At 34.5% G+C, this 15,604-nt stretch overlaps 1 protein-coding gene across 2 annotated transcripts in view; it reads left to right on the top strand.

Annotated features, from left to right (window-relative positions):
- The window catches only part of LOC143246610 (syndecan-4-like), an 84,974-nt gene that overhangs the window by 55,531 nt on the left and 13,839 nt on the right, over nt 1-15,604 (top strand). Inside the window, exon 1 of one of the 2 annotated variants that reach the window (XM_076493632.1) lies at nt 14,565-14,638. The exons of the other annotated variant lie outside the window; for it this stretch is intronic. Coding sequence (XP_076349747.1) covers nt 14,630-14,638 — 9 coding nt within the window. The 5' untranslated portion in view covers nt 14,565-14,629. Of the gene's footprint in view, nt 1-14,564; nt 14,639-15,604 lie in introns of those variants that run through there. 2 annotated transcript variants of the gene reach the window in all.

The raw sequence follows: 15,604 nt of genomic DNA, 5'->3' as shown, positions 1-15,604 counted from the left end.
TCCCTTTCAGCCGTGGTGACAGTTATAATGTGACTGTCAATCCCACTATTCGTTGGTAAAAGCGTAGCCCAAGAGTTAGCGGTGGGCGGTGATGACTAGCTGCCTTCCCTCTAGTCTTACACTGCTAAATTAGGAACGGCTAGCACAGATAGCCCTCGAGTAGCTTTGTGCGAAATTCGAAAAACAAACAAACTTTGTTGGTAGATTGTTAATGATAGATTTTGATGAAAAGTCAGCCATCTTTATAAAATTTAAACAACTTCAAACATATTGTAAATAGCGAAATACCATTTCTGTATAACAGAATGACTAGAGATGCTTATGTTCATAAATGAATTACTATACAGAACTAAAATCCATAACGATTAGAATATCCTAAATCATAACAGATCTAGACATCTCAGACATCCTTCATTGTGCGCGACAGATGTGATGTCACAGTGAACAAAGCTGGCATATTCAAAACATCTCGGTCATCGTCAGGTATGCCTGACAGATGTGATATCACAAAGAACTTAGCTGTCAGAATCAGACAACCCGGTCGCCGTCAACTGTACTTGTTAGATGTGAGCTTTTGTGTAATTAATTCTTCTAGTATTAGGGTTTGACATCTATACAGAATGCTACAAAGGACGCTATGATGTTTCTAAATTAAGCCCCTAAAAACTGTTTGAAGTGTGCATCGCTGACTGACACTGTGGCATCATAGAATCACTTCCACACTGTTTTATAAGACTACTTAAATTCCAGCCAATTATTATAACAATAACAAAAAAAAAAAAATTACCGAAAACTAGATACAACTTTGAAAAAAATCAAATATCACAGTAAGGGTAGAACATAGAAGTATCATAGTAGTGCGTGAGTTTTACATCATATGTTGGTATGAAGTATTTATATTTAACTATTTGGATTGCGAAGACTGACGACATTCAAACTTGAGCTGGTCAGATCAAGCTGTGGCCATGGGCGCCTTTTTCATACTATTTTGCTTGTCTCTCGAATACTTTCTGAGGACGTTTATGGTTGTAGCTTCAATCTTTTACCTAGTGACTGCATATCAATGGTTTCGATCAAGATCTTAAAATAATTTGAATAGATGACCACATTGCAATCGCTTAAGATGTGTATAAAAGCGTTTGATGTTTACCCCGCTATTAAATGTGGATGTTAGTTCATGCGAGTTTAGAGACATCTAGTGGTCGATTCAGGAGAATCTGTATTGTTAACAACTAGTACATCCCAATCGATAAAAGACGTTTGGTGTATTCGAAGACAGTCTTCTGCCTCTACATCTGAAGAGAAGGATTTTGTAATTTGCATTCAGAGTTGGAAATACGTCGTAGCTCAATATATAGATAAATTATATGAACAAGGCTGCACTTTTGACTTTTTACTTGTAACGCTTTTTTTTAAGATACCTGTTTTTTTTTCTCTAAATTCTTGGTGTTAAATAGCTCTAGACTAAAACTTGATTTTCATGAAAAATCATAAATTAGGATTTTTTTTTTTCTGAATGGCATCACATACGTGGAATAAGACTGTATGGTAAGAAATCACCTAGATCTAGATAGAGCTGTATTTAGTTGTCAACTGCTGACCAGACGAAAGTAAGCTAACCGATTCTACCACAAGAACTTCGTCTTTTTTTTTTTTAATCAAATAACAGTGTTCAGTGTAATTTTTATAAAACCCTCACAGGGCTTTTTTGTATTTTGTAGAATCAAATAACAGTTCACTGTAATATCTGTAAAACCCTCAGAGAGCTTTGTCCTGTTTAAGTTTTTTAAAACCAAATAACAGTGTTTACCGTAGTTTTTATAAAATTCGCAAAAGGCTTTGCCCAGTTTGTTTTTTTTCTAATCAAATGAAAATTTATTGGTATGAGATTAAATATTGAGTCATTTTAACTACGAGTGTTGCATGCACATAAAGCAATGTATTGAATTGAAAAGGTAAGTTTTAATACATAAGTTACAGCTATACATGCCATGAAGAGTTGTCTTGTCATGACCTGATTGGCCTTATCATTTCCTACGGCCCTGATAATAAAGTGGAAATAAAGGTACAGTATCCTAGATAGTTATTTTCCTGCGGATAGTGATTCTAATTAACAAAAGTCACTACCTGTGATACGTACTGGCAACGTGATTGGATGAGACTCTACAAAGAGAGAGTAAAGAAAAACCCTCAGCGTTGGGCTGTGTTAAACAACTCATTTAGTGTGTTAAATAAATAAATAGAATCGAAATTTAAGCTCAAAATAAACCAATACAAAAGAACAACTTGATACGTATACTAAAAATAATATAATTAATAATAATATATAATTATATATTCAAACATCTAAGCCCGCCCTCTACATTCCGACACTTAGTTACACAACCCCTTTCAAACATGTGGTCAGCTTCCGGTCAGTTACCTCTTTCTTTCTTTGAAGAATTGAAATTTTATTTTTCTTAAGTACCGCTTTTTAATTTTACATAAACCCAAGCACTAAAGTACAAATATTTTTACAGGCGAACAGTTTGTGATGAACTAACTATACACATCAGAAAAATCCCTGCTCTTGGATGTTGTTTCAATAGTCTCCAAGCTATTGTAGTGATTTTAGTCGTAAAAAAAAAAAAAAAAAATCGTTCCTTGATAGCAGGCGCTAGATGGCTAGCTCCTCAGTCGGCGTAGTATTCAGTTGTTGTGCAAGAGGTCTCTGTATTAAATTCGAGGCGAAATTAAATATTGTGGAAAAATGAAAAAGAAAACAAGGAAACAAAAAACGACCTGCTTATAAGACTTTCATAAACCTTGAATGCTGCCGCAAAACCACTTCAACAGAATGAATTTTGTAATTTCACAAATATCGACTTACCCAAAAAAATATTTGGTATATTTGAAATAAATTTATTGAAATATATTTTTCATATCGTTCGTACACATTTGGTATTTAATACTCACTGTATAAACTTTAGTTTAGTATTTCAAACGAAAATATTGATGAATAAACTGTTAACAAAAACGTTCCGTCTTGCTATGATACGTGTGCAGCGTCCATGTATAAACTTTAAAAAAAAGCTTCTTTTGCTGTCTTTCGTAGATTGTTCGATTTATTACTCGCGTTTTTTTGTTTGAAGTCGAACTATCGTGAAAAATTCTAATCGGAAACCAAAAAGAATCGAGATTTTACTTTGTAGGACCCATCATTCGCCACCAACAATAAAGCTTTCGATCTGCTTTTCGTATATGCTAGTGTCACGTAATTGTTCTGGTATATTCGAGATTAAATCGTATATGGTGTGCGCGTATATCCGCGTGATATTAACATAGTACACGAGTATTACCTGGAATTTAAATCTTGTCCGCGTAAAATTTTGCGGGGCATTGAAAATAAGGTTATAATTTTAAAAATAAAACTTATTATAATGTATGTACTGTATTTATTAGTAGTAAAATGGGCCCGGCATGCGACTTCTAATGTGAGAGTCGCGGGTTCGCATCCCGGTCGCACTAAACACGCTCGTCTTTTCAACCGTGGGAGCGTTATATAAAGTGACGGTCAATCTCACCATTCGTTGGTAAAAGAGTATTCTAAGAGTTGGCGGTGGGTGGTGATGACTAGCTGTCTTTTCTCTAGTGTTACACTACTAAATTAGGGACGGCTAGCGCAGATAGCCCTCGAGTAGCTTCACGCGAAATTAAAAAACAAACAGTAGTAAAATATACTAAAAGTGTAAACTCAGTATATGTACAAAAATCCTCGTCACCTATCTACAACGTTTATAAAGATTAGTCTTGTATTTCTTTCGCACTGGGTGTTGTCTTGTTCTGATTGTGAATAAGTGTTCACTGTTCGCGTCCGTTTACAGCAAAACATTTCAGCATATTGGAATCAAGAGTACTTTATGAGAATGATGACAAAATCCCAACATTAAACAGGAGAATACCAGGAGTTTAGAGTGGGTTTCATATATGAGGTGCATTATTTCTAACCCTCGTAGCTCAAAATTGGGGTCGTCTTTGCTCAGATAGCGCTCATACAGCTTTGTATGAAATTTCTGAAATACAAAATTTGCTCTTTACTTATTTCACTAGATTATTATTTATTACATTTTCGTGTAGCTAAACCTAAGGCCTAACAAATATTATTTATTTATGTAGCGAAGAAGAAGAGAAATGTTCACTTATATAGACTACGGTCTCGAATTTTTAATTGTTTTATTTATTTATTTTAGAAACAAGTAATACTTAATATATTTTAACTCGATTTACGAAGTTGCAGTCAAGACAAAAAAATCGAACAATCACATGACAACACAGTTTAAAACATTACTTAATGTGGATGAAACGTCACTCAATATTACGAGTGTACTTTATGCTGAAAACATGTACGTTACCAGGGGCGTAGATTTTTTACACCCGTTGGGGAGGGGATGATTTTTGCAACCACTTATGTGGACTGTTCAATTTGCAAATTGGTAATCTCTGATTACGTGAGCCTGAAAGCTGTAAACATGCAGTCACAGAGTCATCTTGTTGCCACGATACTTGCATATATACTTAGGCCTACTGACTGATACTTACGAACTATCGCTTAGATCGAAAAGCTTATAAGCACGCCTATTCTAAAGATGTACATTTTGGGTACTGAAAAAGCCTACACCTAGGCCTAATTATATAATTCGATTGGTAAGAACACGAGAATCACAAGAACAAACGCACAATTTATAGGCTTGTGATGCAATAAAACAATTCAACAGACCAAACTGTAGGGGGTTGATTGTATGCACCATACTCCCACCTAAAATGAAGGTGGGATGTATACCCCCCATCCCCCCAGAAGCTACGCCCCTGTGCGTTATGTGTCTAACTTTCTCTCATGAATTCACAACAATGTATGAATTTTGTGAATGGACTTTGCTTTATTTTGGTGTTGAGACATTATGTTTAGGCTGTATTCAGTCTTTCATCGGGTCTTGGGCATACAGCCTGAAATGTTGTCTCAACACCAAACCAATATGGAAAACATTCATGAAACAGTTGGTTAAGCTGCTTAAAATAGTCAAAACAGAAAATTCACTCTGTATTGTGTTAGAAAGAAGACTGTGATCTCAGGGTCCCCGCTAGTACAACGGTATGTCTACGGATTTACAACGCTAAATCAGGGGCTCGATTCCCCTCGGTGGGCTCAGCAGATAGCTTTGCTATAACAAAACACACACGCGATCACAGGATTTGCGTGTTTGAAAAATGTTCCCTTTTTCTATTTATCTGTTGCAACACAGAACCATTCGTTAGCTTAACGGTAAGTCCTGGGTAGGCTGCAACGCTTGATTGTTATTTGGAAATCTCATATGTTTGATTTCTCCATATCTTGCGTTTATCTTTAAACAGTTTTCATTGCGATATCTTTAATGATTTAAAAGGAAATCCTTCACACCAAAGATAAATCATGTATGGAAAAAGAAGAAAACAGTGCTACTTATCATAATTTATCTCGGACGAGTTTTCAATTTATTATGTTAAGTACGCAAGGCTGGATTAAGGGTTTTATTGGTCCAAGGTTTTTCAAATTATAGAGTCTCCCAGCGCGTGGGTTTATATACTTTAAGGCGAGAACCTCGAATGTTCAACAACGTTCGAAGACACGCTAGTGTTTTCGTTAACCATATCTTGTTGATTCTTGCTCTTGAAAATCTTCTATAAATTTAGAGAAAAGGCGCGACATCGCAAACCACATTTAACAATATACATCTCGCGCATCAAACTGAAACAAACGTTGGTATTAAAATAAATGTACAACAGTAAATCCATTTAACAGCCACCTAACGTTTATGAACTTGATAGACCTGGCAAGTGACCTTATTTGTTTTACAACTGTATTTGAGAAACTTTCACATATTGTTATTAAATATATACATAACTACAAATAATATACGAACGTGAACACTACTGTTGAATAACTCATTCACATGTTTGCTTCTAGCATTGACTAAGCGTGGGTCAGAGGTTAGCGTTTCCAGAGAATAAATCCGAGAATTTAAGGTTCGTGTACCCGTGAAATGGTGTTCGTACTTTGGGGCCTGCAGATGCACTATGAAAATAATGGTCAAATCCCATTATTGGGTTAATTGATTGGTTTGGCTTTTTATGGCGCAAAGCAACTAGGCCATCTGCGTCCTCATTATTCGGTCAGAGGAGAGTAGCCTAAGAGTTGGTTGTGGATACTGTTGATTGGCCGCTTTATCTCTTGTCCATCAGTCCTAAATCAGTAGTGGCTATGCATAAATTGTTTTGTGTAACTATCCGCGAAAACCTGAAACAAACAAAGAAAGCTGTTCAGATGTATATATAAAAGCAGTAAATATTATAAGTAAATTTTGTTAAAATAGATTCCCCATAATTTAATCAAATAAAAACAAATGTCATAATGGTGTTTTATTTCTGCACGTTTCTGAATACACTCCGTTGTTTCATAACACGTAGTTACGGATTGTTGTCGTTTATTACGTAATATAAGGTTGATCGACAAGGAACTACTTTGTAATGTTTCATTGAACTTTTATGAATATATCGTTCATTTCTGATAGTGTTGTGAATCAGAACTTTAACACTTAGTTTTTCATTTAACGTGTACGACAACAGAAGATAGTAAAAGGTAAAATAGAGAAGGTAAGGCAGAAAAGAAGCGTTTAGGCGTTTGATTAGGTGTCCAAGCAACGTAATCCAACAGGCCTAACATTTATGAATCAAATTATGTTATATTGCATATGAAATTTTCACATCCCTCTTAATTTGTCCACCGCGAAATTTAAATCAAATATGTAAAACATTTTAGGCTAGTCTTCCGTTTATCACTAGTCACTTCTCACCAGGTTATTTATTCAGCTGTGCTGGCTGATGAGAGTTAGACGTTTACCTAAAACGCTAAACATGCAAGCAGCTACGGCTAATTTCAAAGTGAAAGGCCATTAGTAATGAATAAATTTTGTAATCGTTGTGAAATAAAGATTTCGAAAAATAATGCCTGTATTTATCAGTGACTTTGCCGGCATATGTGTTTCTTAGGACAACAAATATCAGGTTTCTCAAAGATTCGTTACACTTATTAATTAGAGCTTGGCGTGGACTAACGGTTAGTGTGTTGAGATGCGAGTCGAAGGGTTTGTATAATTGAAACCTGATACCGCTGAACACATTCAACATATTTTTAGCTGTGGGTGCATTATAAAAGTGACAGTTAAGCTATTTATTAGGTCCGGCATGGCCAAGCGTGTTAAGGCATGCAACTCGTAATCTGAGAGTCGCAGGTTCGCATCCCCGTCGCGCCAAACATGCTTGACCTTTCAGCCGTGGGGGCATTATAATGTGACGGTCAATCCCACTATTCGTTGGTAAAAGAGTAGCCCAAGAGTTGGCGGTGGGTGGTGATGACTGGCTGCCTTCTCTCTAGTCTTACACTGCTAAATTAGGGACGGCTAGCACAGATAGCCCTCGAGTAGCTTTGTGCAAAATTCGAAAAAAAATATCAAATATGATCTATTTATTCGGCTCAAAGAGCCGTATAAGATATTTACATATTTGTGATGGTGAGTAAAACTGAGTTTTGGCTTCTTTCTGGTTAGTATTTAATAATTATGGACGGCTATCTCTAATTCCAGGCTCTTTGATCATAACCTTTATCCCAAGTGCTCATACAGTGCTGTTTAGGTTGAAAATTCCAGTTCCTTTCATTCAATATTTGTTAATATTTCGGCACTTAAAGATACATGAAGGAAAAAATGTTAATCATTGAAACGTAGCCAACGTGCCGAATGCAGTGTTTAAAACAATCATGGTATATACTTCTCGTCAATAATGTGTGATATAGAATGAATTACATTCAGTCGTAGTGTCTTTGAATCATTCTTTTCTGGCACGATAAGTGTGTGTTTTTGAATTTCACACAAAGCTACTCGAGAGCTATTAATGCTAGCCGTTCCTAATTTAGTGGTGTAAGACTAGAGGGAAGGCAGCTTGTCATCACTACCCACCGCAAACTCTTGGGCTACTCTTTTACCAACGAATAGTGGGATTGACCGTCACATTATAACGATCCCACAGCTGAAAGGGCGAGCATGTTTGGCGCCACGGGGATGCGAACCCGCGACCCTCCGATTACAAATCGCACGCCTTAAACACGTTTGGCCATGCCGGGCCCGGCAAGATAAGTTAAGAGAAGTCAATATTATCGTTTCTGTTACGTTATTTTTTCCATTTCCTGTTCTTAACTTCATATCAGTGATACAATGCAATTCAAATAGTATATTTGACAATATTAATTAACTGATAGCGAGCTGTCGCTCAGCTAAACGATCAATGTAAAACTCTATGTTATCTTTATATAATTCTGGTTATGGTTGTAAGTGAAAATACACTGGAAAAGAGTTTACTGTACAAAACAGAATTTTTGAACTTATAAACATATCACGATAACAAAAACTCTAGGGAGAATACACTTCTTCCAGTTTACGTGTCCGTAAATTGTTTAATTTTTTGGACATTTTGCACCCAGTGGGAAGTTTGTGAGATGGCGCTGGTGTGTATACGAAAAAGCCAAGAAATTCCAGTGATGCAATTAAGGGCTCAGTGAGTGGAAAGACAATTAGAGAACCGCTTTAATTCAGTGGAAAAAGGCTTGTTTAATAAGTTGTGTGCTGAAATAAGAACAACAAAGTAGAGAGAACAGAGCTTGATACGACGTTCACTTTCCTTTAAGAGTTAGTTTACTATCTAAACGCTTTTTGTTATATCCTTACTAATACTATAGACTGTAGGTAGTTTTATCCGCTTGAAATTGAATTTCAAGTTGAAACGTGATAAAGTTTGTTTTCCAAGGATTCAGAAACGAGTCCTATCAAACTAAGTAGATTTGTCACATACGAATTTGAGAACCAGTCTTTGTGCGTTTATATTTGCTGATTTTTTTTGCAAGTATGCATTGAATTTGGTAACTGATACACAGCAAGTGAAGATCTTAAGAAGATAAAATAACTTACTAAAAATTTTTATTACGTTGTGAAATTCTGGTATATGAAAGTTATTCAAGTTAAATGTCTCTCTGAATTTTCTGATAAATTTTATGTTAATAGACTGTTGAATAGCAACATATCCGCGTATATTTTCTCAAAACAGTTAAAGTAATTCTAAGGTTAAGTATGCTAATATAGTATTATGAGATTGAGTGTTATCATAACATTATGTCTGATTTTAAGTTTTATAATAGGACATACGGAAAACTTAATATATTGTATCAGAATGTGAATTATGAATGTGTTAATATATATTTCTTAAAAGTCTATTTACAATTAATTTTTTTTTATAATTAAGGCTCTTTCTTGGGTCATATTTTGACAGTCACATTCTACAAACTATAGTAAGTATTTTTTGGATAACTCTGTACTACTTAACATAAGTTTGTAAATCGTGTGGTCGATTGATGCTTGAAAAATGAAAAATAATAAACTTGAATTTCACCACACAATTGTTACTTGATTTAAAAAAATAATACATCAATGAAAGCTGCAGATTTTGTTGCATTTTCCAGATTCAAAGAATATTTAATAAAACTGAATTTCATGTAGATGAAGATACAAATAAATACTAAAATAACTGAGTGTAGCTGTTAATGTAATAGCTATGGACATATTAACAATTTATTAATATTAGTTTAATATTTAATCTAAGAAAAATTTATAGATAACTGCATTTAAAAGTAAAATTTGTTACGTATTATAATTGATCTCAGACGAGTTTCCGATTTATTATGTCACGTGCGTTACATATTACGAATTCAAAATAGTCGGAAAATTTAATTTTAATTTGAAACTTAACTAAATGCTAATATGTATCAAATTTATATATTTGCCAACAAGAGTGATACACGCAATTTTCTTTCTTAACAAAAATATATTTTAATATACAATAAAAAACACTTTATAATAACGATTACAAATAGTTATTTATGTAGAACTATTTTGCAAATTAATAAATAATGTTCAGTATTCTATCCGATCTGGAACCAAATATCTCATCAACGATGAAGGTCCACTACGAATGATTTAACTTCATGTTGATACACTGACTTGATGGGAATTCTAACTAGCTCTATTCTTGGCTGGCCTCACATCGCTTACAGGCTGACTTTTTACCGAAGAAGATATTTAATGTCTTCGTAGAAATACTAACGTCTGATATTAATTCACTGAATTTAAAATGTTTTTAATGATCGAAGTCTATGAACGGTTCTGGTCAAACTCTCTAGTATTCCTATTAATAAGCCTTTGTCACAATTTTAGCTTTTGAGGCTTGTAGCACACTGACTGTAGCTGAGCAACAATATTCTATAATTGTCTCTGGGCGTCTTAGGATGGCTCGCTTTTATATGCTCATTAGACGAGATTCAAGAAAGCTCAACAATATTCGAAGATACTCTAATATTTTCGTAAAATATATATGGTTGATTTTTTACTCTCGACAAATTTAGAGAATAAGTGGCACTTGCGCAATACACATCCAACAATATATGTCACATGCATCAAACTGAAACAAACACGGATATTAAAATAAATACGTAACATTAAACCCGTTACAAAATTAAAACAATAAAAATGACCTGGTTATGTATAGTATATAAAACTTATGACAAAGGTCGTGATAAGTGTGTGAAGCTTTAATGTCTTGTCTCAATTGATTCAAAAGTCAATTCTAGTCAACTTATAAAATTTAATAATAATTCCATTTTTGTGGAATAAGGTAATATGAAAAACGAATCATTTAAAATATTCAGTCTTTAGAATATCAATAGGTAGTGTTGGAAACGTAGCCACTTTGTGGTTAATAATATTGATAATCTGTTATTACAGAAGTAATTTCAACTTATAGAAACAAAGATAAAGAATGTAGGAACTATTTTCGTTAAGGATGTATGCCTTTTTTTCAGAAAATGTGCTGGCAGATTACAACAATAAAGCTTTTTACTAGTTGTATTGACTAAAAATTTTAGAAATTTTCATAAAGGTGTTGTTATTGGCAGTGAGATTTTGCTCTGTATTAATATGCTTGGTTATTAAGTCAACTAACTTGTGCTTAATATTCTATTTTAACTTTTAAAAAAAGGCTTTATTATATGTGTAATAAGGTTGTTCGTATATCTGTTACCGAAACGGCATGTGCGCGCAAACATATTTAGACAGTAAGATGCGTGCGAATTATCATGACAGAGAAAATATGAGAATTGTTATTGTAGCCTAATAAAGACCTGCTAGACATTTGCTCTCAGATTAGTGTCTTTATTACGACAGTAGGGCCCTGAATTAAAGCGGTTCTCTAATTGTCTTTCCACTCACTGAGCCCTTAATTGCATCACTGGAATTTCTTGGCTTTTTCGTATACACACCAGCGCCATCTCACAAACTTCCCACTGGGTGCAAAATGTCCAAAAAATTAAACAATTTACGGACACGTAAACTGGAAGAAGTGTATTCTCCCTAGAGTTTTTGTTATCGTGATATGTTTATAAGTTCAAAAATTCTGTTTTGTACAGTAAAATCTTTTCCAGTGTATTTTCACTTACAACCATAACCAGAATTATATAAAGATAGCATACAGTTTTACATTGATCGTTTAGCTGAGCGACAGCTCGCTATCAGTTAATTAATATTGTCAAAAATACTATTTGAATTGCATTGTATCACTGATATGAAGTTAAGAACAGGAAATGGAAAAATAACGTAACAGACACGATAATATTGACTTCTCTTTACTTATCTTGCCGGGCCCGGCATGGCCAAGCGTGTTTAAGGCGTGCGACTCGTAATCCGAGGGTCGCTGGTTCGCGCCCCCGTCGCGCTAAACATGCTCGCCCTCCCAGCCGTGGGGGTGTATAATGTGACGGTCAATCCCACTATTCGTTGGTAAAAGAGTAGCCCAAGAGTTGGCGGTGGGTGGTGATGACTAGCTGCCTTCCCTCTAGTCTTACACTGCTAAATTAGGGACGGCTAGCACAGATAGCTCTCGAGTAGCTTTGTGCGAAATTCCAAAACAAACAAAATTACGACAGTATTTTATTAAATTCAGGATTTCGAGAATAATACAAAAGAATTCTGATCGTAGACACCGAAATATTGTCATGCTATAATCAGTGATGTCGAGAAAACCCAATTGTAGAGAAAAATATATATGCAAAAACGGCTTCTCAACCCAAACAAGCCGTTTTTACGTATATATTTTTCTCTGCAAGTGGGTTTTCTCGACATCACTGATTATTATTTCATCACAGCGATTGTACGAGAAGTGTAAGTCTTTGTGTTTTCTTTGTGTATTTGTTCTTATCTGTTACCATTTCGTCTGAACCAACATACCTTTCACTACTATTAACAGTACACACTCATATGATCGTTAAGAAACAAAGAAATTTATACCAAAGAAATGACATCTATTTTATTCAACAATGTAGAAAGGAACAACTAACCCCTAATTTTGTAAAGGTAAAACTATCAAACAATTTTAATAAATACACAAACATTATCCAAAATTTACAGAAAAAACTACTTAAGGCCATGTTGAACACGAAATACAAAAAACTACATGACTTACAAAAACAAAAAATGAACTTGGACCATCAACTGGCATGCTGCATCAAACCAGAGATTTACGGACTTATACAACGAAACATAAATCAAATCAACACTAGGAATGACAGAGACAAAAACATCTCCCACTACAAAAACTAAGATGCAAACAACAGAAAAGACACTACGACAAACCGTTGACTAAGCTCATAATTAATTGATCCAACCGACAATTAAACACAGACAAAATGCATCTACTTAACAAAGGACTCAACTACACAATAGCACTTACGTACATTCCAACCTTAGAAATCAAAACATGATTATAAGATCTAGCCAGGAGACTTGTGACACTTTCCACAAAAAACAAAAACAAGAAAACAACCAACAGAAAGAAGACAACTTCGACAATTTTATTGACATCCAACAGCCAAACTTCCCAGGAAAAATTAAAAATTTATATTTTTCAGAAACACCTAAAAACATCTTAAATGAGTTTTTCAAAGAATTTTCTCACAAAACCATCAACATAATTTCACAAAACTAAAAAACAACCTTACAAAAAGAGACATTAATTCCATTAAAAACCTAAAACAAGGCAGAAACATAAAAATTCTAAAAGCAGATAAAGGTAACGCTATAGTAATAATGAACACGAATGAATACATACAAAAAATGAATAACATCCTATCAGACACGAACAAATTTAAACCAATACACACAAATCCAACAGACACACGAGACGCAACTGAACAAATTACTACTACAAATGAAAAAAAGCCAACACAATTTCATAAACACTTTATTCCTACCTACGTGAAACCGACTCACGCACACCACAAATATACGGCATCCCCTAACCTCATAAACCAGATTGTCCATTACGACCAATAATGTCCACATATGAATCATTTAATTACAATCTTGGTAAATACATAGCATGGGCATTCTCCAAATATGTAACACCAGCCAGCTCATTCATCACTCTTTTAATTTCAAGTCCAATCTAAATCAACTTCATCATAAAGCCTTAATGGCCAGTTTCGATGTAATATCCCTCTTTACAGAAGTTCCATCCACTGATCCATAAACCAATACAAAGAAACACCTTTATACCTATATTAATATAATAAATAATAATAATAACATAAATAACATAAAATTAAATATTCAAACATCTAATACTGCCCTCTACATTCCGACACTCAGTTACACAACCCTTTTCAAACATGTGGTCAGCTTCCGGTCAGTTACCTCTTCCTTTCTTTGTGAACATGACGATGACCGTAAAAAAATATTCTCAACTCAAACGAGCAGTTTTTACATATATTGGGACCCGGCATGGCTAGGTGGGTTAAGGCATTCGACTAGTAATCTGAGGGTCGCGGGTTCGAATCCTGGTCGCACCGAACATGCTCGCCCTTTCAGCCGTGGGGGCATTATAATGTCACGGTAAATCCCACTATTTGTTAGTAAAAGAGTAGCCCAAGAGTTGGCGGTGGGTGGTCTTACACTGCTAAATTAGGGACGGCTAGCGCAGATAGCCCTCGAGTAGCTTTGCGCGAAATTAACAAAAAAACAAACATATATTGCCATTCTGGGTTTTCTCGACATCGCTGATATTGCCATGCTATAATTACGTTGTTGTTATGCCTTATAAGCATGCGCAGTAAGATTTTACCCAGGAAAAAGTGCAAGCGCTTGCATGCGCTAGGAAGTGGGGAAGTTCGAGCTTAATAAATAATCACAATTTCTCTATGCACGAAGGAATAAAAAAACAAACAAAAAGGATATAAATATTCTTAGTATAATAGCATTAAAAGTTTGAACTATTCAAAAAGATGTGATGTTAGAGACTAGAATAACATTATAAATTTATGTATAGAGATTGTTAAGTACAGTCTCGATTAATCCTGATTAAGCCAAAGAAAAATCGTACACGGCACAGTATTATCTCTATCTAACTTAGGCTAACGTTAGTAAAGGTTTTATAAAGTACGACTTAAACACAAGTGAACTTATACATGTTGATGGTTGGTATCTACGATTGTATTTCGTTTGTATTCATCTACAAATCTTGTATTTATCTGTTGCAATAGGTACTAATTTTATAATTCACCTTTTTCTGGCCTCTGCTTATTGTTTATATTATTCAGTAGACTTATTTAAACTGCCTAATATATGGAACTTCAATTAATTAAAAACAACTCAAAATTTAAACAAATTATACAAACACACACAGAATATTTATTAATGCATAAGAACACTCGATGTTTTTATTTGATTGCAGAGTCATTTGAATTAACTAAATGATTTTCATATAAAAGGTACATGCTGATTAAAATTATCAAATGTGGAAGATTTGAATTTTGATAGAAGATCCTTCCCAACTCGGGTCTAGTTTCTAGTGGTTCAGTGGTAAGACTAAAGGTTTATATGTTGTGGGCATAACATAGATAGCCCTTTGTGTTGTCTTGTGCTTAACAACAAATTAATAACAACAACAGTAAAAAAGCAAAACGGAAGCTTCTGTTTACCACCAGCTTGATCACTACTGAATGCTTAAAGTGCACACCTAGTAGTCACGATAATTTTACCATGGTTGTTGTAAATTGTGCTTACATTTTAGTAACTTTTAAGTTCAAGAATGAATCACGCTACCATAGCAAAAAAATTCTATGCAGCAACACTAATTTTATGAAGCTCTCACAGAGGCAAAGTAATGCCATTCAATTATATAACCACCAGAGGAAAAAATGCACCTTTTATTTCGTTTTATATGACCTTTTGGTATGAGATCAAATTACTGTGACATTGTCCAGAAAACTTGTATCAGTGACTTGATAGGAGCTGCTGTTGTAGTTTGAGCTATTTAAAAATGTGCCTGGCTAGCATCTACTAGTAGGTTGGCTTACTAACTTAATTTATACAGCATTACCTCATTTCTGAAAGGTTCTGGGTTCAATTTTGCTTGTGGGATTACTACAATAAAAATAAAC

Source organism: Tachypleus tridentatus, chromosome 3 (genome assembly GCF_004210375.1).
Source record: "Tachypleus tridentatus isolate NWPU-2018 chromosome 3, ASM421037v1, whole genome shotgun sequence".
NCBI classification, from domain to species: Eukaryota; Metazoa; Arthropoda; class Merostomata; order Xiphosura; family Limulidae; genus Tachypleus; species Tachypleus tridentatus.
The sequence above is the reverse complement of the archived record's forward strand: the minus strand, read 5'-3'. Positions and strand labels throughout refer to the sequence as shown.